We start from the raw sequence: 23,818 nt of genomic DNA on the forward strand, positions 1-23,818 counted from the left end.
CGGGCTGTCAGGGCTGCGAAGGAAGGCGGGGGGGGGGGCTTTTGGAGTGCGCAGGCGCAGTGGCCTCACTTTCTTCCCCTCCCCTCCCCCGCCCTCTTTCTTTTCCGCTCCCCCGCGCTTCCACACCCCCCCCCCCCACCTCCTCCATCCCCATCTCGCTCTCTCCTTCCCCTTTAAGCTCCCGGCTGGTCGCGTCGCCGCTTCATGAATGGAGCCCACGTGACCAAACATCATGTGACGTCTGTGGAACGGCGGCGGCTGTGGCGGCTGTGGATCCGCGAGCTTGGTCCCGTCCCGGCCTCAGCCCTTGTCCGGTCCGGTCCGCTACGGCCCGGACCCGCGCAGCGCCGTGCGGCGCCGCCCCGCCCCGCCCCGCCCGGCCTCAGCGCAGCCCCGGCCCGCTGCCGCCGCCCAGCCCGCCGTTCCGTCCCGGGTCCCGAGTCTCCGCCCGCCCGCCCGCCCGCCCGGGCCCGGCCTCCCTCCCTCCCTCCCTCCCTCCTCCCCTGCCCCCCGCCCGCCCGGTCCGGGCCTCGGCCCCGCTGTGTGGTGAGTACCGCGCGGGTTGGAGGGCGGGCCCGGACCCGGGGCTGCGGGCGGGCAGGGAAGTGGCCCGGACACCCCGGCCGGCCGGGCCGCCGGGGTGGAGCCGGGCGGGGCGACCCGGGAGCCGCCCTCGGGGCCCCGGAGGTGGGGGCAGAGCTGTGCCCATGAGCGTCACGTCCAGCCGCGCCGCGCCCGCCAACGGAGCCCAGTCCCCGTGCCTCGGTTTCCCCTTGGAGCCGAGTTCGGGGTCTCGGTGGTTCTCGAAGATGGGGGGCGGGATGAGTACGGTTTGCACAGTCCTAGGGGTACCGGGTTATGCGGACCCGTTTAAATCCTCGAGGGTGTTAATGTAGGAGAGTAAATGCCGGAGCTGCGGTTCGAAAGGGCTGACCTCTCCCGACCCTGGTGGGCCGGGGGAGGTGAGTCCCGCGAATGTTGGTGGGGAAGGCCAGAGCACCGTGTGGTTGCGGAGAGCTTTGACCGAACAAAGCTGCTGATTCATCAGGTGTCTGTGTCAGCATCTTCCCGTGTGCTGGGGCCTGTTGAGAAGACTGGAGGAAAGAGGACTGGACGGGTGGGGAGGGAGCCAGGGGAGGTAAAGACCACTCAGTCCCAACCGGTGCGTGCTCCCCTTTGCGGAGCTGTTGCTGGAGCCCGGAGCAAAGACTTGCTGACTCATCAGCATGAGGTCACTGGAGGCTCATCCTCATGCTCGAGGGGATTTGAAGGAGCTGGTGACAACCCAAACTGGGGAAATTTGGAGGGAAAAAAGTGAAAGGACAGCCTATGGGTGTTGTTATTGTGGATTGGGCTATTTAAGTTTTAGTTGGCCTCAAAGAATGCTTGAGCTGGAAAGAATTTTAAAGATTAAACCCCCAAATTTTGCTGATCGGAAAATTGAGGCAATCTCTTGGGTAGAGAGTGAAGAAGGTTGGAATGTCTCACGTTAAAAGTTCTCTCACAGAGTAATAGACCAGATTCTAGAGCCTTGACTTTATACTCTCCCACCCCAACAGATAATTACCATCCTTTTTAAAAAAGTGCCACAACTAATCCCAGGTCAAGGACACTTCCTGAAACTGCTCAGTCGTTCAGGGACACATCTGGAAGAAGATGGTAGGAGACCTTGTCCACATGGCTGGTGCAGTAGATCAGACTGGGTGGCTGAAAAGGAAGGAGTTGTGGGGAGAAGAGTATAAGTGAAGAGCATATGGGGAGCAAAGAGTTGAAAGGTGGTATTAGTGGGCCCTGAGGGAGAGCAAAGATGAGAAAGGTGGAAGAAAATTAGCTGTAAGGACACTTTTCAGATGTTCTGGGAAGTGGCAAATAAAGGAAGCAGCGAGATTTGCCAGGAAGGCTAGGTATGCTTAGGGTGGGCAAGTTTTCAGTCTATAATCTGTGACTTGAGACCTGGATTGAAGAAAGTGGGTGGTCTGGAGCGTTGAAGCTTATGCTAGAGCAAAGAGCCCATGAACCTTAAGCCTATGTGAGGGAGTACTTCCTGACTAGGGTTTATGAGGCCAATTTTTGTAAAATAGTAGTATAAGGTGAAAAAGATGCTGACTTCTTTAGAGCCAAGTGTTCAGTGATCTGGGGGACAACATTTTAGAGGATTAGCATTGTTTATAGTAGACTCATGTGGGTATTTCCTGGAAATGGATGGGTTGATAGTAGGAACACACTCTGACCTCGGTGCCTGGCCCGAGGTCACCAGGAAGACCTTTTCTCTTCTTTCCTCTCCCACCTAACCCCACTCCCCCCAAAATACTACTAAACCTTTGGCCTTGGTGTGTAAAATTCTGCCCCCAGAGATTTAGCACTTTCGCTCAAGGTATTTTCCTTCTGTTAAAATACATATATCCTTAGAAGGGATAACACTTTAAATTTAATTAATCACTTCTACTTTAGTGTAAATTATTTTATTAGATGCCTCCCTGGGCTTAGGCTTTGACCAGAGGAAGAACACCCTTGGGGATACTAGGAACCCAGTGGGGTACAAATGAGATGGCACAGAAGAGGGGTAAGAGTGGCAGGAGTGTATGTGAAGGTATACAAATACAAGGAGCTAGGGGTACTGAAGTTTTCACAAACTTTCATTGGTTGGTTGCTCTGGTCACATGGTTTAAGAAATTCAGGGGAAATTAGATCTTGACAGAGGCTTTGACCCTTTAAGTGGTAAACAAAGGGCTGCCGATCACCTGCCCTAATTTCAGCTGGGCTCCCCACTGGGTGGGAGGGACAGTTGACACTGATTAGTGACTAGATTAGCTTTTGGACCTTCTCTTTGCTCTGAAGAGTATCTTAGACAAAGTAGTGTTGGGTTTTTTACTTGAATTTGTCAAGCAAGTGCAAATCAGGAAAACCAGAGTTGGGGGTTTGGCTCTCTTTGGAATCCTTGCCCTTGTGAAATGAACACAGTTTAGCCAATAGTTAAACTTTGACCTAAATGATTGAAAGGGATGGGGCAGAACCCCAGAATGAACCCTCTTGAAAGATCTTGATGAAGATATGACATTTCCCCCTGACCTTTTAGGAAAGAAGTTTTTGATCTTACTAGAGTATAAGAGTTAAGGCTGGTCCAATGTCTAGCTCTGGTTAGGACTCCGGCAAGGAAAAAAGATGAGGAAATCGGTGCCTAATTTGCTTGAAGGACAGAGAAGAGCCTAGGAGTAGTGCAGCTTCTTCCCTGATGCTGACTCTGATTTACTGACCATCTGGGTCCCTTCCAGTACTGGAACTACCTAGTTTCTTAGGGCTTCTGCATTGCTATTCCATAAACCTTCTCCAATTATGTATGGAATCATTTGCCTTGCATATATGCCAGTGGGACCTTGGAGAGCTTCCCAGAGACCAGCCTCTTTGCCTCTTCCCCCCTGCCTTAACCTACCTAAAGATTCAGTTCTTTCCCTGAAGTTATGGGTAGTATGGTGTGTGTGTGTGTGTGTGTCCATTTGTCCTGGGTGGGCTAAAGACCAAGGCTGGCAGGTTGGATCTTTCTCTCTACCCTGCACACCCACCTCCAGTTTGACTACATTCTCCAATGCTCTAGTAGGCGCGTGCTCTCTCTTGCTCGCTCTCTCTCGCGCTCTCTCTCTCTCTCTCTCTCTCTCTCTCTCTCTCTCTCTCTCTCTCTCTCTCTCTGATTAGAAGAGGATTGGCTGTACTTGTGCTGAGTTCAGGCCTTCTGTGCTGGGGTGAAATCTGTTGAGGAGGCACTTTTCAGCTCCCAGCCGTCACACTCGGCATTTTTCAGTGTGATCTTTCTTCAAGGAGTCATCATTGTGCTGAGCAGTCAGCAGGTCACGGAGAGAGGGTTTTGCTACTAAGGGTACCTTTCTTTGGTCCCTGTTGTGGGAGGCACTAGGGAGAGCTTCCAGACTGGTCTTTTTTTTTTTTTTCCTTTTCATGGAGTCTAGTCTGTACTGTCTTTCAAACCCCAGATAAAGTTAGGAATGTGGCCTCATTGAGTGTAGGGGAAAATTGGGAGGCCTTGGTCTCCTCTAGTTACGTGGGTCTTGGATCACCTCAGTCATTGGGCCAGCATTTCCAGAAAGGCCCAGTGCTGACTATAGGACCAACGTTCCCTTGGAGCCTTTAGATGTTTCATGTCTCTGCCAAAGAAATAATTCACCGGTATAGGCCTAGGATGCTGATTGACCTTGTTCTACAACTCCTACCAGTCCTGAGGCAGGCCTCCTGATTTTGGCTGTGACTCTTGTAGCTTTGTCAGACTGACACAGTGTCCTTAACCAGGTATCTTTCTCCAAGGAGCTTTTCTCCCTGAGCTAGTTATGTGGTTCTCCTCTGACTCCAAAGTGGTTTCATTGTGTAAGGAATGCCTGATCAGCCCTGGTATGCCTTTCCCTTACCTAGGCTTCCAGTCTCTTCCTAAAGTTTCTCTTTGTTTTCCCTACACACACCCCTTTCCATAACTCAATCCCTCCCAGTTGAAACTACTCCCTCCTTAGACTAAGAGTTTCCCTTACCTGAACGCGGGGCTGTTATGCTGAATTAAGAAACCTTCATGGAAATGAGTCTCTCTCTTCTATTACCCTCTTTCCCCTGTTAAGTCTGAACCTTTCACCAGCCCTGAGTAGAGAGAGCTTGAGGTTGGGGATGGATGTGAAGGTTGAGAAGAGGAGAGTAGTAAAGACTTGAACTTTGGAGGACCTAAGAACTTGCAGATGAATCCAAGATGTTCTGAGTGAGCACTAGAGGGAGGTACCAAATGTGAAGATGCTTTAAAAAGGATGAATCTCGATGTAGGCACAAGGTGTTTGTACTATTATGGTGGGGAGGAGTCGAGGCATGCCGAGGCACAGTGGTAAGAATAGAAGTGCCGAGGTTCTCTCATAGGAGGGGAAAAAAGGGTTGCATTGAAAAAGGCTGTCAATGACGGGCTGTTGGGTGTTAGCTTCCGCTGCCTGGGATCCATTTGCTGTGTTCTTTGGCACTGGCAAAGTTTATTCCCAGCAGGAGTCAGGCATAACTGTACAGCAGATACTATTCAGAGAGCAATTAGTGGCCCAAGTGGCACCTTCTCACCCCAGCTTTGGCTAGCCCGTGTCCAGGCAGGGCCCCTGAATGGTTAGTGCTGGGGGGGGGGGGGGGCTTGTGAAATACCCTGGTTGCAGTGAAACTGTGTGTGGGAAGTGGGAGCTCTAAGATTCTGCAACCCAGAGCCACAGGAGCTGGGACTATTACCCCATGAACAAATAGGGCCTGGCAGCTGAGCAAAGAGGAATCTGCTTGAAGGTAGCTAAGATTGGCAGGCAGTGTGACCTAGTCCGGAATTGGACATCCCCAGATTTATGCTACCTCTGGGACCTTAGGCAAAAGCATGTTTTCACTTCTCTGGGCCTCAATTCCCTCCTGTCTAAGTGAAAACTAGACAACCTCTGAGGTCCCTGCCGGCTCTGAATCTGTGGTCTTGTGAGGTGCACCTTCTGCACAAAGGCTGGTGAGGACAAACTCTGTCCAAAGCTCACTTCTTCAAACGCTGTAATAGAAAACTTTTCACTTCCACTTCCCTGACAACCAAGTTGAACTTGGTCTGGGCCACTAGCGAGGTTACTCTGTTAAAACAAAGGATGTTGAGGGCAGGGCTTTCTTCCCACACCCCTTCTCACCTTCAGGAGAATAGGAGAGGTTTTTAGGGGGTGGACTCAGGTGTGCATTCCTTCATTCAACTGTTAGGCAGGATGCCTTTTGCTGATTGATGTTCCATTCCCTAACATATGGGCCCAGGCTTATGGACTCAGTCTGTCTGGGTCCCTTGGGCCTTGCTGGCTGATTGGGCTTTGGGATTGCCAAAGTGGGTGAGGGAGAGCAAAGTGATGTGCTGAGTCAGCATGACTTGCTAGTAACAGCCGCTCTCTGATGCTGCCAAGTTCTTTTTAAAGCTCCTGGCTTCCTTCTAGGCCGGCCCCTCCCCGATCTCTCTCCTCCTAATCTCTACCTCCACTTCTCTTGTTTTCCCTTTGATCTGTCTCCTCTCACTCCTTCTATACTCATCTAACCTTCCTGGCCCCAGCCCCTGATTCCCAAAGGGGAGGAGCTGACAGCCAGCACAATTTGAGAGGAGCCAAACAGAGGTCTGTTCTGGTGTGGTGACTTTATCTCACGGTCAGGTGTTTGGGAAACTGGACTAGCAGTAGTAGTAAGGAAGTAGCCCCAGCCAGTTTGAGGAATAGGAAACTGTGGTGTGGGTATAAGAATTTGTAGATGTGGAAGGGATCTTATCTTAGAAATCATAACTATATAAACCTATCTAAATGGGTCAGGGAAAAGGGGAACAACTGTGGTTTGACAGGGTCAACTGAACAGAGTTAAGTTGTTCTCTTTTTGTTAGAAGGAAGGGTCTTAGAATTATCCCTTAACTCTGCAACTATTCTTCCTTACAGAGAATAACTGTCGTGGCTCCCAGGTTATGACGACCCCCAGTAAAGGAAATAAGGCCTTGAAGGTGAGTGGGAGAAGGGTAAGGAGCAGGCTGTGAGGGAGAACAGCATGTGGCTCGTGTCTTGTGGTGGGGAATGAGTCCCTGGGGCTGAGGACTCTACCTTTTTTATTACCCAACTAGGTGAAGAGGGAGCCAGGTGAAAATGGCACCAGCCTGACAGATGAGGAGCTGGTGACAATGTCAGTACGAGAGCTGAACCAGCACCTTCGGGGCCTATCAAAGGAGGAGATCATTCAGTTGAAGCAGCGTCGGCGCACACTTAAAAACCGAGGCTATGCTGCTAGTTGCCGAGTGAAGAGGGTCACCCAGAAGGAAGAGCTGGAGAAACAAAAGGCAGAGTTGCAGCAGGAGGTGGAGAAGCTGGCCTCTGAGAATGCCAGCATGAAGCTGGAGCTGGATGCCCTCCGCTCCAAGTACGAGGCCCTGCAGAACTTTGCGAGGACGGTGGCTCGGAGCCCCGTGACCCCGGCCCGGGGCCCCATCACTGCCAGCATGGGGCCCCTTGTCCCTGGCAAAGTGGCTGCCACCAGTGTCATCACAATAGTGAAGTCGAAAACGGACGCCCGGTCGTAGTGACACGTGTGTGTGTGCTCCCCCGGTGGCGGGTATATGTGGGGTGGTTAGGCACAAGGCAATTTGAACAGCCCTGTCCCCACCTCTCTTTCTTCTTCTCTTCTCCCACCTCTTCCCTGCAAAGCACAACCTCCCACCCCGGGGGTGCCGGGCTGAGCCCCCTTTGATTTCATCATTATCGTCATGTGTCTTGTGCGTTGGGATTGGTCGGTGCGGCGGTGACATGGGGTGGCCCCCTTCCTTCCTCTGGGTACCAAGGCCATGTGAACATGGAGTCCAGGTGTGCTCCTGTTGGCATAGAGAGAGTGTGCTAGGACGTCTTTGTCTCTGGGGAGGGGCGGTTCTGGTTTGGGAGGATGGGACCTGTTCCTTCTTGAGCCCCAGGTTGCCTCCCAGACCTAAGAATGCTGTCCTCACTACCCCTAGTGTCAGGAGCTAGGATCCACCTTGGGAACTGTTCTGTCTGGAGTGGTTTGTTGTAGACAAACCCAGTTGAATAGCTCAGCATCATGGGGACAAACAGGCCTTGTTCTAATGGGGAAATTGCAGAGCGTCCTAGTGAGACTGGGAGAGTGAAGTGGTGCTTCCCTGGTTGGTGGGGGAGGTGATGGGAGGTCCTGGGGGGGGAAGGACTGGGTGTCATGTGGTGGCTGTGAGCCAATAGCCACGGCTTTTGTGCCTGACACGTTGCACTGAACAAGACCAAAATCACTAGTTGTGAGCGTATTTGAAGGGTGTGTACAGTGTGTCTTAGCAATGGGTCCTGTGTCACTGTTTACACAACCTGTGTGTGGTTAAATGGTTCTTTATTTAAAAAAGAAAAGTTCCTTTGAAGAAGCTATTAAATTATATAAGTTTAAAGACTAAAGAAGAAAAAGCTGCAGAGTATTTATAAAACTGTCTTTTTAAAAACACAGAATAGGAGGAGTACTTGACCCTAGAAATGGAAAAGATTTAAAAAGGTATCCTAGGAACGTTGTTAATTTTAAAAAGAGAGAGGAACTTGGGGGAAAATCCTTTGTTGTAAATCCTTTCTTTGGACAATTCTCTGTGGCTGTTGGAGTTTAGTTTTTATAAACACAGAGTTATCAGACATTATTTATAATACTTAGTTTAAAAAAAAAAAAAGAAAAAAAAAAGCCTAACCACAAAACCGACCAGAAGGCAAGTCCTAACGTTCTTTGATATCTCTTTTGCAATTGTACCAAAAGTGACTTACTCTTTTGCCCTTTCTGCTTCCGTCTCTTTGCCGGTGGCCGTGGTGTCGTCCGTGCCTGTGAGGTCTTGTGCGACGGTAGCGTGCTGGTGCTTCTGGTGACCTTTGACGTGTGGGTGTCACTCTTGTGTCTGTTCCCGTGTTTGGTTTTTGGATTTGTTTTTGCTTTTTTCTGGATTCCCAGCACGGGCTGTCCAGAGCTTCTGGTGCAGCACTTATATGGAGGATGCAGGATCTATGCTTACACAACCTCTCCTCTTTCTGCCTCCTTCCCTTCCCAATCCATCCTGAGTCCCCTGTTGGCAGAACACCAAAGGCCAGAATAAACACTCTAGGGCTGGCAAGGATTTGACTTTGGCTTTGGCTTTGGATGGGATGTATCATGTTGATGAGATGTAGGGCTGGACCATTCTCATCACTCATGAATAGACACCTCAACTTTTTGCCTTTATGCCTTGGTCCTATGAAGACCCATGGCAGAAGAGGTGACTTCAGGGCCTGTCTGCACAGACAGTCATCCTTGCAGCTTCCACATTTGCCTCTCTGTATGCTGGGATGGTAGACTTTCAGGGACCAAGGAGTTGCCATAGGTAATAAATTTGGGGTATCGGTTAACTGTCCTTCCTGGCTGTCTTCCTCATTATCTCTCTGACATGATGAAAGCTGCACTTTGGTATCCAATCTGGCCACTGTTTTATTCCTAGACTTCTGATGAAGGGGCTAAACATGAAGCTTTAGGCTGAAACCCTCTGGCCAGACATCTGTCAGAACTTGAATCTGGGGCAGGAAGTTATCCCATATTTATCCCAGAATGGGAACAGTGATGGTGAGATACCACCAGGGGTATTTTCTATTCCCTCCAGTTCTGTGGTATGGAGAGGTATGTGAAACAACACATTTCCTCACCTCTGCCCTCTTTTGGGTGGCCTGGTGAGAAGTCTTACCTGTGCTCTGCCTAGTTCCTTCTTCCATCCACTTCCCCTAACCCCTGCCACTACCCTCCATATCTTGGCAGCTTTTTGACCTGAATCCTTCCTCTTCCCCTTTTTTGGTCTTCATGTCTTCCACAGTTTGGCCACTCAGCTTTCAGAGAATTCTCCCTCTTGGAATTCAGCCAAAGACCCTGTCTTGGCCTCACCAACAGAAGTAGCTGGTCCCCCTGTCTTGGTTCAACAAGCTCTTGTTAGTGATATGTTCAAAGGGCTAAGTCTGGGGTGGGAATCTGAGCAATAACTGTGGATTGCTCAACTGTATAAGTGCCCACCTTGAAGGAGGGCAGTTAGTCCTAACTCTGGCAATACTGGTAGCCTCCACCTCTTTCCATTGGGTTGTTTGAGCACTACAGACTAAGTTGGACCCCCAGGTTCCCTCTGGAACATATGGGCTAAGGAAAGAACTAGTAAGAGATCCAAGCCTCCTTGCTGGCTGTTTAAACTAGATTCAGGGTGCAAGGCGGTTCTTCCTGAGGGCATTATGTCTAGTTGCTCGACTGTTCCTTGAAACGGAGGTAGGAATGGGAGAAGGAGCGGGGTTGCCACCCCTTGCAGGGAGGGAAGGCTTGAATTACCCTTTCTGGCTAGGTTTACCTTTTTGCACATTGTAAGCTGGGCCAGGGAATAATTCACCAGCTTTGATCCAAGTAACTTCTAAGTGAACCTGTGAAGGTCCACTTTCTTCCACACTATTGAACAGCTCACATTGGCTGTCAGCAGGGTCAAAGAATTATTTAAGGCACCGTGTAGACCTGATTTGGAGGGACAAGGGAGGGAAATCACACGGGCTCACAGATTGAGAGTTTGATAGGACCTTGGGAGTCATCGTATTCAACCCCATCATTTTGCAGATGAGGAAACTGAGGCCCGTAGAGTTTAAATAACTTGCCCATGGTCACACGGCTAGTAAGTGCCTGAGGCAGAATTTAAACCCAGGTCTTCCTGACTCTAGGTCTAGCATTCCTTCCACTCCATCATGCCCCAGGTCAGGGCAGGGCCTGACCACCACCCCCACCACCCCTTTTTTAAAATGCAGTTGCCAGTTTTATCCTTAGCTGTAGGCATGTACCTGAATAGTTCTCTGGACCTCTCAGCTTGGGCACTGAGGAAGGACCTTATGGGGCAGGGAGAAAGGTGCTTGCAGAACCAACGGGGTGAGTGAGGTCTATAAGACCACATGTAGATTGTTAATCCCCAGTGAGGGGAGAAGAGACTAATTCTGCATGTTCAAGCCCAACCCAGAGTCCCTGTCTCCTGTCTAGTGCTGCTGTTTCTGGAGTTGTGACATATCGAGATATTCATGCTTCCTTTCTTTTGACACATTTGGGGAAATGCTTTCCCCAGACTGAGGGGAGTTTGTCCTCTCCTACCCCAGCCAGGCTGGAGAGGTCACTGTTTTCATGGGTGCTCCTTCTCCTTCACCTTGGTTTCTCTAGAATAGATACTGTGTCCATGTGGGGGTGTTTTGTGTTTTCCTGGTCCTTATTTGTTCAAGTTTCCTGCTGTGAGGGTGTTGTGTTCCTTTTCCTTCTTTGAATTTTCTTGACAAGGAATCGAGGGCTTCAGCTGGGGCCAATTCTTCCAAACTCATCTGCAAAGTAATACCATGATCTGTATTTCTCCCGTCCTCCTAACCCTGCTCTAACCCCCTCTCAGCCCACTATAGGGGGCTCACAAGCAAGCCTCTAAATTAATCTGTGGGATGGAGAATAGGTTCACTCTTGAATGAGGGGCCCTGACTCCAGAACAGATACACTCCAAGGGCCACTGGCTGCTGCTCTTCCAGGGGATGTGTTGTCATTTGTGTAGAAATGTGACCTATCTGTGTGGTGTGTGGTGCGTCCTGGAGTCTTAGATTCTTCCCATGCCCCCCCCCCAAAATGTATTGTCTTGACAGTCTGCTTTTCAGTTTAGCTATTATTACTATTATTATTCAGGATTCAGGAATGTCTGTTTGCTTGAGTTTTCCCAGTGCTTGGCTTTCGTTGGCCACAGACTGCTATGGGCCATAAGATCGTGTTGGATTGCTTCTCTTTGGCAGCCAGGGATGGCCAAAGCTCCCTTTCCACAGACTGGGGAGCACCAGGCCTCAGCCTGCAGCACTGTTTCCGCACTGGGACTTTTTGAGTTACTTTTTTAGACTGTGGTTTGTTGGAAGGAACTGACACATTAACGATTTTTCTCCCCAGAAGCCACTGAATAATAGTTTATGGCTTTTTCTTCCTTTCCTGTCAGTTTCCAGTGGCTTGGGAGTAAGCAGATGGAGATTACTAAGGGCACAGCTGAGACCCTGCAGAGATGGGTCCAGAGGAAAGCCCTTAGTGGGGAGAGTGCACTAGAGACAGCTTTCCTCTTGTTCCTTGCTTGTATGCCTGTGTCTGGGTGTGTGCTCATTTGTGTTCGCCAGTATCTGAATCCCCATCCTATCTTTGCAGCAGCCACAGCCACCCAAAACTCTCGGAGACCAAGTTGGGTTGGTTGGGAACGGTGGGAGAGGGGAGGGAGGGGTCCATGAGTCCTCAATGAAGCCTTTTCCCACGGTGGGTGCTTCCCATCTTGGGTGCCGTGATCCCCATTTGGCACATTAGAGGGGGCTTTGCCTCACAGCATCACCCCTTCCTCCCGTCCCCTCAGTGGGCCCTGCTCTTAAGCCTTTACCAAATGGGAATGGGGGCAGAGCAGCATCCTGAGCACTTCCAGCGGCGAGACAAAGGCCGCCCCCGGTGCACCAGGCTCTGCTGCTTCCTTGCTTTTGGCCTTGAGTGGGTTGGGGTTGGGGGGAGAGGCGGCAGCCTTGAGCAAGGGCTTCTGCCTGGGGCTGAAGCCACTAGGAGCGGGTATAGGCGAGCCACCTTGGAATTTGCCTCGGGGTTTTTTACAGATTTGAAGCGAGCAAGGCTGGGGTCTGGGTACGGGTCGGGGAGTCCCAGGCAGCCAGGGTCGACCTCTGGGTGTCTCCTCCCCCAGCCCGGCTCAGTATTTATTGCTAAATTATTGTCCAGGCGGGGCGGCACGGGGCCGGGCCCCCCGGGTATTTATTGCTGTATATATTGTATGTTTGTGATATATAAGGTTTTCTTTATTTTGTATATGATCAATAAAAACCTTTTAAAGAGACCACCGCCTCCCTCCTTCGCTGGGGTACCGGGGAGGGCGGGGCAGCGCCCGGAGGAACGGGGAGGAGCAAGGGGCGGGGCCCGGGAGGCGCAGCTGCGCAGGCGCGCCGCTCACTTCTGGGGCGGAAGCGGCCGCGGCCGGTTGCCTAGGGGAGCGATGGCCGCCGGCGGCCTGAGCCGCTCCGAGCGGAAAGCGGCCGAAAGAGACAAGATCCTACGGGAGGAGCAGCAGCGGAACCGGCTCCGTCAGGTAGGCTGAGCACGGCCTGGGGCACCCCCTCGGGAGCGTGCGGCCCGGCTCCGCTCCCCCTCACGGCCGTCGGGGCTCCCTCCCCCCCGCAGGTGTCCCGGATCCTGAAGAAGGCGGCGGCGGAGCGGAGCGCCGAGGAATGCCGGCTGCTGGCCGAGAGCGAGGAGCTGGTGAAGGAACTGCAGGGCCGGAGCCGCCGCCGTGAGGGCCTGAAGAGGCGGCAGCAGGAGGCAAGTGTGCGCCCCGTTTCCGGCCGTGTTTCCCTTGCCTTTGCCCGCCTCCTAACACCGCCCCCCCCGCCCCCGCCCTCTGACCCCGGCACGGACCCCTTGAGTTCTCTCTGACCTCGAGGCTCCACAGCCCGACCCTGTCCACCCCCAAATCGAGGACGCTGCAAAACGACTTAAAGGGCCTTGCCCCTCCCCGGCTCCTTCTGGACGACCCCAGCCGAGCTCGCAAAGCCGCCTTTTCCCTAAGTTGAGAACACGCTTCTTTTTTATTTTAAATTTTTATTTTTATTTTAGGGTCTAAAAGTCACTTGCAGCTCTTTGGCCCTTGGTGTTTTGTTCTGGGAGGGGTGGGGGGGTTTTGACCACCTTTCTTGTGTCTCCTTAGGTGTGTGATGAGCCGGGAGAACTACGGAGGAAAGTCAAGGAGTTGGCTGTAGTTGTCCAAAATGCTAAATACTTGGTCATCTACACAGGAGCCGGGATTAGCACGGTAGGGAAAGGAGTGACATTGTTGTGTTCTTTAGGGTTAATTTGTCTCTCAAAAATCCTTCCTGGAAGAGTTGCACTGAGACTATTGGCCCTGGAAATCTCCCTAGGGTCACTTGGATAGGATAGTAGGTTTGCGGATGGTGCCCCCTGGGGACCATTGCTTTACCCTAGATTGAGAAACTTCTTTTCTAAGTGCATTCACATAAAATCACCTTAAGGTCATTGTCAAAAAGCAACTTGTTATTGCTTTAGAACAAGATAAATTATCGAACTCATCTCTTGTAATAAGGTTAACATTGGGGGGAAAGGAGGGAAAGGACAGTGACAATATAGAATATTGAATACTGTCATCATTTAGTTCAGTTTCCCATCCCTTTCATTTTTAGGCCCAATGATGACTTGGCCAGGGTTACACATTGGCACCGATGTGACTAGAAAACCCAGTCTTCCAAATTGCCAATCACTAGAATTGCCTCTCTTCTACATTCTAAAGTATGATACAATAGAAAGAACACCTGTTTCTGGCTTACTCTTCAGCATTCTGTCCCCAAGTATGAAGAAAGAATCTTGAATTTTCCATTATTTGCTGTTTTTAAAATTGGAAAAAGAGACGTTGAATAAGGAGCAGAATATATAGAGAGAGGACAGGTTCACTTGTGTTGGAAATCATACCTTGTTACAGATTGTCACTTACCATATACTGTCCTTTGGAATGTTTGTTAGCTTACTAATATGGTCACATTTCTATAGCTGCTCTTAGTACTAAGGATTCTGTGAATAAAACACCTTTTGTTATCACAGATAATCAGAAGAGTCACATGACTATGACGTTCCCTGTACTCAGATTAATATTTAATACAGCAATAAGAGGCCTTGAAGCATTGTTAAGTGGCACATGAGAGGGCTGAATGCAGCCAGTCTTGAGTTTCAATGCTTTAGAAATTCCACTCTGGGAAAACCAGACCTGCCCACCATAACAAATTATTATCTAGGCTACAGCTTTGTTGTTTCTCAGTTGTGTGAGACTCTTCATGACCCTATTTGGGGTTTTCTTGGCAAAGCTACTGGAAGGGTTTGCCTTTTCCTTTTCCAGCTCATTTGACAGATGAGGAAACTGAGGCAAACAGGGTGAAGTGACTTTCCCAGAGACAGGCAGCTAGTAAGTATCTAAGGCTAGATTTGAACTCAGGAACATGAGTCTTCCTGACTGCAGGCCCAGATTCTATCCACTGTGCCACCTAGCTGCCCCAGACTATAGCAACAGTATGCAAGTGAATAGCAGCTTCCTCAAAGATCAAATGAAATCAAGCTCGAGCCAGATGATTCCCTGTTCCTTGTTTATCCTCCAACATTTTATTCTCTAAAATAGATATACATGCTTTTGGTTAGATTAGAAGCTCAGAAATTTTAGTTAATTTTCATTCTGTCTTGGCAGGGTCTAAAGTGTCTGTTTAGAGAATAATAGCAGCTAACTTTTCTATAGTGCATTAAAAAAATTGTCAAGTGCTTTCCAAATATTACTTCATTTGATTCTCACAATAACCCTGGAAATAGAAACTACTTGAAGGAAAATGTATCTTTCATTTGGACAGCACAGGTCCTTCCCCACTTAGGGATTCATAAGTCATAAATTATCCTGATTTTATCAAGCACCTACTATGTCTTAGATCCTAGGAATGTAAATACAAAAGCATGAAATAATCCTTAATCTCAAAATTCTGAGTGTGTATATAGAATTATATATGACTTTATTAGCAGCAATATCATTTTTGCTGCCTGTTCTTGGAGTTCTGCCAATAACTATGGTTGACGCCCTTCCTCATGCTTGTCTTTTCTTTCATGTATTTATTTCCTGGCCGTGCAGGCAGCTTCCATCCCAGATTACCGGGGCCCAAATGGAGTGTGGACGCTGCTTCAGAAAGGGAGGAGCATTAGGTAAGCAGGCATAATGCAGAAGTTAATTCTCTGCCCCTGTTCTACCTCCTAGGCAGGCTACAGAGGCCTTCCCTGTGAAATGGAGGGATGTCAGATGTAGTATGAACCTGAACTTGGCAGCTCCTCCTCACCTTTCCCTTTTTCCCTTCCATCTGGCAGTGCTGCCGATCTGAGTGAGGCGGAGCCCACCCTCACCCACATGAGCATCGCCCGCTTACATGAGCAGAAGCTGGTAAGAGTCCAGGGTCTCTAGCACTCCTACTTTCCGAGGCCTGAAGGAGAGGACCTAACCTTTTTTTGTTTCTTCTCCATTGTTCCAAAACATCTTGATTTCCCCTTTTGAGAAGCCCTCCTAGATGGGTTTAGCTTCCAGGTTTGTTCTGGTTCAGTCATCCTGATTTAATCCTCTCTGTTGCCTGGCTAACAGTAAACTAGCAATCTTGAGGCCTTTCTACCAGTAGGATCTCTGTAACATCTTTCAGGTGGCCAGCTTTAGCACTAAGACTTTAAGCACTAACAGCATCCCTCTGGCTTTTCTTGATTTGCTCCTATGGATTTCAGGAGCCATAGTAATTCTACAAGAGGTTTCTTTGACTTTATTCAAGCGTATTCAACAACTTCACTTGCAAGAAGCCAGGAGTGAGTCTATCTAGGCCGTTAGAGAAATTAGACTCAAAATAGCTTCCCCAAAAGGCATTATGGTAACTCCTAACTCTTAATCTAAAACCTCAAGAATCTTCAGTGTCTATGAGGAAAAGCAGATGGTACACTGATACCTCTAATGGTTTATCACACTAAAAAGGCAATAGCAAGTTGGTCAATGTTCTGGTTCAACATACAGGTGAGATATGCCAGTTACCTTCCAAAGCTCTAATACTATTACTAAGAGAATTCCCCCAGGTCTTACTGAAGCTTTTCTTAGGTGTCTTACCCAGTTCCTGCTTGGACTTGATTCTGCTTCATTAGCAGGATCTGACTATCTTATAGTTTGGCCATACTTCCCTTTGAACCCTGAGGCTTTCTGCAAGATTGATACTGCCCTAGGTCTCAGTTGTTGTGAGCTCTTTTCTGTGCCAACCTTGAGTTGAGGTGGGAAGCCTCCTCAGCACATCTTGCTGTCTTCCCACCCGTGTTCTTCCCTTAAAGGTGCAGCATGTAGTATCTCAGAACTGTGATGGACTCCATTTACGGAGTGGATTGCCCCGATCGGCAATTTCAGAACTTCATGGGAACATGTACATTGAGGTGAGAAGCCATAGTTGGGACTCTGGAGGCTTTGAAGGAGAGCAACCTGAACTGTAGCTTAGCAGGCCTCCTCTCTCCTCAGGTCTGCACCTCCTGCACTCCCAACCGAGAGTACTTGAGGGTGTTTGATGTGACGGAGCGCACAGCTCTGCACAGACACCAGACAGGCCGGACCTGTCATAAGTGTGGGGCGCAGCTACGAGATACCATTGTACACTTTGGTGAGAGGGGAATTTTGGGGCAGCCTCTGAACTGGGAAGCAGCAACCGAGGCAGCAAGCAAAGCGGACACTATTCTCTGTTTGGGATCCAGCTTAAAGGTACTTGATGAGAAAAGTAATGAATGACCAGATTAGCTTTCAGTAATTTGTTATTCCTTTCCTCTAACATTTAGGCTCAGTCAAATCTCAACTCTCTATAGTCTTGTTTCTTTGGATTCTGACAGGTGCTGAAGAAGTATCCACGTCTCTGGTGTATGACTAAACCCCCTAGTCGGCGGCCTAAACTGTACATAGTAAATTTACAGGTAATTAGAGAAAATTGAAATGTTTCTGGAAGTACTTCCCTAGTATATCAGGGTTAAGGGAATGGGAAAACTGAATAAAATAGCATGTGGAGTGACGTTGGTCGGGTTAGTGGTAGGTACAGGAGAAGGTGGGTTGCAGCTATTAATTAACTCCAAAAAATCATTTAATGCAATATGACATAGTATGTGTCAGGGACGGGGAGAAATACAGATGTAAATAACATAGTCTCTGCTTAGAGTTTACATGTTGGAACATAAATGTTCATAAATATACAAATTAGAATATAAGTACATAAGAAAAAGGTGAAATATTATAAGATTAAATGACAGATCAATTGGGGAATGGCTGGACAAGTTGTGGTATATGAATACAATGGAATACTATTGTGCTGTAAGAAACGATGAGCAGGAGGAGTTCAGAGAAACCTGGAGGGTCTTGCGTGGGCTGATGATGAGTGAGATGAGCAGAACCAGAAGAACATTGTACACAGTATCATCAACATTGAGTGTTGATCTACTGTGATGGACTATATTCTTATCAATGCAATGGTACAGAAGAGTTCCAAGGAACTCATGATGGAAGAGGATCTCCAAATCCAGGGGGGAAAAAAAAAAGAACTGTGGAGTATGGATGCTGAATGAACCATATACTATTTTGTTTTTGGTGCTATTTTTTTTTCTATTTTGAGGTTTTTTGTCATTGCTCTGATTTTTCTCTTATAACATGACTAATGCAGAAATATGTTTAATGTTATTATGTGTATATGTGTGTGTGTGTGTGTGTGTATATATATATATATATATATACATACACACATACATACTATATCAGATTACCTGCTGTCTAGGGGAGGGGGGAAGGAGGGAGAAAAATCTGAAATTGTAAAGCTTGTATAAACAAAAGTTGAGAACTATCTTTACATGTAATGGGAAAAAATACTTTATCAATTAAAAAAAAGATTAAATGATAGAGAAATCATTTGCAGCTTATTAGGGGTTGGGGCTGGCTAGGGATCAGGCTTTAATGAAAGAAATGGCTTTTGAGTTGGGCTCTAGATGATAAGGAAGCTAATCAAATCCAGAGTTTAGAAGATGGGGGGCATTGGGAGAGAAGATTCCAGCATTTGAGGCATTGGAAGAGTGTGAACCTAATCTAGGACAAATGAATGGGTCTTAGGGGCAGCTAGGTGGCGCAGTGGGTAGAGCACTGGCCCTGGATTCAGAAGGTCCTGAGTTCGAGTCTGGCCTCAGCCACTTGACACTTACTAGCTGTGTGACCCTAGGCAAGTCACTTAACCCCAATTGCCTCAAAAAAAAATGAATAGGTCTTGATTTTATTAACTTCTTCCAGATCTACCCTGCCTACCTCTCTCACATGCATGATACCTAGTATTTAGGCTTAGTACACAGTGAAAAGTCAACAAATACAACATCATCTCTGAGCCAGAAAATAATACCTATATGCTTTTAGAAAAGCATTTTTTTGATGCATTTTAATTTAATTTTATTTTTTGTTCTCAGTGGACACCAAAGGATGACCTGGCTGCCTTGAAACTTCATGGGAAATGTGATGATGTCATGCAGCTGCTAATGGATGAACTGGGTCTTGAGATTCCCCAATACAATAGGTGAGTGGTGCGATCAGGACAGAGATCTCTAACCTGAGCTAGGCAGCCTTCAGCTCCCTTGTCTGTTTTGTGTGTACAGATGGACATGGTTGCTTCTCTTTGCATACTGAGTTTTTTGTTCTATACTTAAACACTGATTAGCATGAGCATTTCCTCATACAAAGAACAGAAAAGGGGAATGCACATAAAACAGCAAATCTTTACTATGAATAACTTGCCTCTTTTAAAAGCATATAATAAATTCATCATGTTAGTTTCAAAACTATCTTGCTTGTTTATATATTCCTGCAAAACTCCTCCTGTTCTCTTATTAATGAAGTCGTAAGGCTGGTTTAAACCTAAGGGAGTGGCTGAGGTATAAGAGCATCTGATCTAATTGCAATTGACTGAAATCTAGCTTGCAGTTTTAGATAAATTTTAGATAACTTATCTTCTAGTTAATTTTTTTGTTCTGATATTCTGATATCCGTGTCTTCTGCTAGTAGAAATAAGATTTTTATTTCAGGGAAATAAAAACAAAAAAGTTGCTTTGGAAGGCCGCACGTGTTTGTAATTCTGCACGACAATCAAATAGCCCAGTTTTACTGTAAACACATTAGTTACTCCTGTTGATTTTTTTCCAAAGATTTTTTCCTTTTAATCAAGAGTAGGACATTCAAAAATCAGTAGCTCTTTGAAGTAAAGAATTTCACTTATAAATGCTTCTTCAACTTCTGTTAATCTTTGTGTTTAAAGGATATTTGTTGATGGTGTTATGTTAGGCATTGTATAATATGAATTGTACTTTTAACTCAACACATTTTATTGATATCTCTTTGGATCTTAGTTTATAAATTTCAGTACTTTGATGGATCATACTGATGTAGGGCCTCCATTGGTACAGATCACAAACTGATCCTGTGCTATGTTTTGTCTATATTCTCCTGTTCTTTATCTGCCTAACATGCTGAGGGTCTTCCTCTGGATCAGCTAATATTGTGTGGGCACCAGTGGAGTACACAAGCTACTCATTAGCTATCCCTCTTGCTGTAATCCAGTCCACTTTCTTTTCCAGTAGTACATTCTCTGACAATATCTTCTTAATGATTATGCAGTTCTTTCTTGTTAATATGTGGCAGCCTACTCACATCTACCAATGCTTTTTGGGTAGCATTTAACTTTTTAAAAAAAATTTAAATCTTAAGAGCATTTTATTATTTTCCTGTTACATGTAAAGATAGTTTTCAACATTTTTAAAATAAAATTTTGAGTTTCAAATTTTTCTTCCTTCTCTCCCCCCTCAAGACAGAAAACAATCTGTGTATGTGTGTGTGTGTGTGTGTGTGTGTGTGTACACACAATCACATTGAACATATTTCTGCATTAGTCATGTTGCAAAAGAAGAATCAGGAGTAAAGGGAAAAAAACTCAAAAAAAACCAAAAACAAGTAGAAATAGTCTGGTTCAATCTGTACTCAGATTCCACAGTTCTTTTTTCTGGAGGTGGAGAGCATTTTCCATCATAAGTCATCTTGGATCATTGTTTTACTGAGAAGAGCTAAGTCTATCACAGTTGATCATCACACAATGTTGCTGTTACTGTGTACAGTGTTCTGGTTCTGCTCACTTCACTTAGCATCAGTCCACTTAAGTCTTTCCAGGTTTTTCTGAAATCAGCCTGCTCATCATTTCTTTTTTTTTTTTAGTGAGGCAATTGGGGTTAAGTGACTTGCCCAGGGTCACACAGCTAGTAAGTGTTAAGTGTCTGAGTTGGGATTTGAACTCAGGTACTCCTGACTCCAGGGCCGGTGCTCTATCCACTGTGCCACCTAGCTGCCCCCTCATCATTTCTTATAGTACAATAGTATTCCATTACATTTATATACCACAACTGGGTAACATGTAACTTTAATACTTTGAAGACTGATATCCCATGGTTCAAAAACATATAGTATTACCAGAGGAATGTTTTTTTTTATCCAAGGAGAGGTTGGAGATCATTTAAAAAAAAACACTAGAGGGCAGCTAGGTGGCACAGTGGATAAGGCACTGGCCCTGGATCCAGGAGGACCTGAGTTCAAATCCAGCTTCAGACACTTGACACTTACTAGCTGTGTGACCCTGGGCAAGTCACTTAACCCCAGTTACCTCACCAAAAAAAAGAGAAAAGAAAAAAGACTTATGATAGAAATTTGGATGTGAATAGCCAACCATTAGAGCGCCTGTATTAGCAATATGTACTAATCAGTAATATAATGCTCCAGTATGACTGATACTCTCTCTCAATTGGAGAGAGAGTCTGTGCCGCGCCGTCAGGAGTCCCGCCAAGCAGGCAAAAAAGGCTCCTCTCCTTCTCTCCACCCCGGAAGTCCAAAAAACCCGGCAGGCAGTCTGCCATGCGCAGCAGGCGCACTGTACCTGGCAGGCAGTCTGCCATGCGCAGCAGGCGGACTGTACCCGGCAGGCAGTCTGACATGCGCAGCAGGCAGACTGTTCATCTCCTCCCCAAAAGGGTGGTCCTTGAAAAACTGGCGTCTTTCAGTTATCCTAACCGACTGTTAAAAACTTTCATATTTTACCACACTATAGTATATAGTACAATACATAGTGATTAATCCATTACTGATTGATAGTTATTACAGTATGCACTAATCAGTGAATACAGAGTATATACTGTACATCAGTCATAGTGATTAGTACATGATATATAGTCAGTAATATTCTAATTAGTATGTTCAGATGGGCTCTGTGGGCTAATTCATCCTAGTTATGTATCATAGCCTTAAGCATAGAATCTTCATCTACTTGTTTTTTTCCTTTGTGCATAATTAGGCTGAAACTTTTTTTGGTGACTATAGATCTTACAATCTGGTGATCTGCTCAGTCATGCTGAGGACTGGATCCCTTGTGGATCCCAAGGGATCCCTCTGGATCCCTTGTAATGTTCTGGAACTTTTTGCAGTCAACACGGTGTCATACAAAGGCAGATTCTGTACAATCTTAGTTTACAATACAAACAATGTGGGACAGTCCTTTAAAGCCCAACTCAAATATAACTTATACTATGGAGCCTTTTCCATCCTTGAACTTCACATTTTGTTTTATAGCTCTAATGCACTTTATTTTTTGTTATTTTATTTTTGTTTGTTTGTTTACTGAGGCAATTGGGGTTAAGTGACTTGCCCAGGGTCATACAGCTAGTGAGTGTTAAGTGTCTGAGGCCAGATTTGAACTTAGGTACTCCTGACTCCAGGGCCAGTGCTTTATCTAGCTGCCCCTCTAATGCACTTTATAATACAGTTCTTTTATACCTTGTCTTATATCCCCTTCTTAGACTGTAAGCTCCATGAAGATAGGGCCGTATTTGATCTAAACTTAGTGACTCCGTCAACACCTAGCATCAGGTGCTTAATGTTTGAATGAATTTCTTTAAAATATATTTTATAGGCTTTACTTTACAGACTAGTCTATCCCATTCTTGTAAGTTAATAAGATTTTGGTTTGAGAGGGAAGAAGGTGGACAAAAAGTGATTACTACTTCTGACACTCTGGTTTGTCATTTAGTAACAGTAGAGGAACCCATTTCAGCCACACTTTTTTTTTTTTTTTTTGCGGGGCAATGGGGGTTGAGTGACTTGCCCAGGGTCACACCTAGTCAGCCACACCTTTTAATAGTGTGTTTCTGGGGGCAGCTAGGTGGCTCAATGGATAGAGCACCGGTCCTGGAGTCAGCTTACTAGCTGTGTGACCCTGGGCAAGTCACTTAACCCCAATTGCCTCACTAAAAATAAATAAATAATAAATTAATAGTGTGTTTCTGTATCAGATTCAAGTGCTTACCTTGAGTGGTCCCTAATATATCTTTCTCCCTTTTGGTAGGTGGCAAGACCCCATCTTCTCTCTGGCAACTCCCCTCCGTGCTGACGAAGAGGGCAGCCACAGCCGAAAGCCATTGGTGCCCCCACAGTGTGCAGAAGAGACTCAGTCCAGGAATGGAAAGGAGCAGGGGGCTCCACTTAGCTCAGTGCCATTCTCAGGTGGTTGGTTTGGCAGGGGCTGCACCAAAGGCACAAAAAGAAAAAAAGTGTAGCCCCATGCCTATAGGGGAATAGACAGTTGGCACTTTTAAAATAAATTCAGGAAACCTTATTCAGGGGTCAAAAGTCACCATGAAGGGTGAAGTTAACCTCCATGTTGACTGGTGAGGGGGAATAATGGATGAAATTTTTGTACTGGGATTTTTAGCAATTTATCTGGGGTCTTTTTTCCCCTTGAAAGCCTATCTCCTAGCTCTTTGTACCACTTTCTGTGCTACAAATTGCACCCAATCATGAATTAGGGTCTGTAGATGACATCTCTAGCTCATCTAGTCCCTGAGTGAGGAAGTGGCAGACTAACAATTTTCTGCAAGATAAAGGACTTGGTGATATTTCACATCTGGCTGGCCATGAGGAAATACACAACTGCCTTTACCTCAGTTCACCAGACTGCTCTTAGGGCCCTGAACTGTATTTCTACCACTTGTTACTAAAAATGTTGCTAACTATAGGTATCTTTTTCTGTATTTGGGTATACAGTAATAGGGTGGCTTTGACCTCTCTAAAAGCTCTAAGCAGATCCTTTCATTTTTTTGAATTAAATGCCTCTGCAATACCTTGGATTGTTTTGGTGCTTGTTTCTTTCTTTTATTCTCCATTAACTAGGTAGATTCTAGCATAGTGATGTCATTTTGGTCCTCTTGGAGAAGGAAGGACAACAACACACCAAAGAGACTGCCTTAAACCTATGTATTGCATCATTCCCTGTACCTTGGATTCTCAGGAAGCACATGCACATAGACAAATAACAAAACAACTAGGTGGAGGAAGAAACCTTGAGACCTCGACTAGAAATGTAAAAGTCTTAAAAAGGGAACAAGATTTTTAGTAAGGCTCATGGAGCAGGGGACTAAGACTCGAGAACGTGCAGGGCTGGGCCTGGACCCGTCAGATGGTCAGTTTCCTGGTCCATACAGCTAGCTGTATCACCTTCACGGGCCTGCTTCCCTTCCTTTCTTGTTCCAAAGTTCCAAGAGGTGAAGAAGATGGAATGAAAGGCCGGGTGAACTCTGCGGCCGACATCGTCTGCGAGGTTTC

At 46.7% G+C, this 23,818-nt stretch overlaps 2 protein-coding genes across 5 annotated transcripts; both read left to right on the top strand.

The window, feature by feature from the left end:
- The first annotated feature begins 501 nt into the window (after nt 1–501).
- MAFG (MAF bZIP transcription factor G) lies at nt 502–12,403 on the top strand. Of its 3 annotated transcripts, none has more exons than XM_044003678.1 (3): nt 502–546; nt 6,447–6,508; nt 6,626–12,403. In XM_044003678.1, the coding sequence occupies exons 2-3, from the start codon at nt 6,473–6,475 to the stop codon at nt 7,076–7,078; spliced, it is 489 nt and encodes a 162-aa protein (XP_043859613.1). In that variant the 5' UTR covers nt 502–546; nt 6,447–6,472; the 3' UTR covers nt 7,079–12,403. The 3 variants fall into 3 exon arrangements, with proteins under 3 accessions (XP_043859613.1, XP_043859615.1, XP_043859614.1); XM_044003680.1 differs by lacking the exon at nt 502–546 and adding an exon at nt 1,560–1,659; XM_044003679.1 differs by lacking the exon at nt 502–546 and adding an exon at nt 5,847–6,137.
- Nucleotides 12,404–12,515: 112 nt separating this feature from the next.
- On the top strand, nt 12,516–23,341 carry SIRT7 (sirtuin 7). Of its 2 annotated transcripts, XM_043964594.1 has the most exons (10): nt 12,516–12,652; nt 12,745–12,882; nt 13,268–13,372; nt 15,236–15,306; nt 15,466–15,538; nt 16,453–16,551; nt 16,634–16,870; nt 16,996–17,076; nt 18,598–18,704; nt 22,563–23,341. In XM_043964594.1, exons 1-10 carry the CDS (start codon nt 12,560–12,562, stop codon nt 22,771–22,773), a joined length of 1,215 nt encoding a protein of 404 aa, XP_043820529.1. In that variant the 5' UTR covers nt 12,516–12,559; the 3' UTR covers nt 22,774–23,341. The 2 variants fall into 2 exon arrangements, with proteins under 2 accessions (XP_043820529.1, XP_043820530.1); XM_043964595.1 differs by lacking the exons at nt 15,236–15,306; nt 15,466–15,538.
- Nucleotides 23,342–23,818: the final 477 nt, after the last annotated feature.

This window comes from Dromiciops gliroides, chromosome 4 (genome assembly GCF_019393635.1).
Source record: "Dromiciops gliroides isolate mDroGli1 chromosome 4, mDroGli1.pri, whole genome shotgun sequence".
Taxonomy (NCBI): domain Eukaryota; kingdom Metazoa; phylum Chordata; class Mammalia; order Microbiotheria; family Microbiotheriidae; genus Dromiciops; species Dromiciops gliroides.

Coding starts and splice junctions, on each gene's coding strand:
- MAFG (XM_044003678.1), top strand. CDS start 6,473: ATGACGACCCCCAGTAAAGGAAATAAGGCCTTGAAG. Junction 6,509..6,625: donor AAGGAAATAAGGCCTTGAAG/GTGAGTGGGAGA, acceptor TTACCCAACTAG/GTGAAGAGGGAGCCAGGTGA.
- SIRT7 (XM_043964594.1), top strand. CDS start 12,560: ATGGCCGCCGGCGGCCTGAGCCGCTCCGAGCGGAAAGCGGCCGAAAGA. Junction 12,653..12,744: donor AGCGGAACCGGCTCCGTCAG/GTAGGCTGAGCA, acceptor TCCCCCCCGCAG/GTGTCCCGGATCCTGAAGAA. Junction 15,539..16,452: donor GCTTACATGAGCAGAAGCTG/GTAAGAGTCCAG, acceptor CTTCCCTTAAAG/GTGCAGCATGTAGTATCTCA.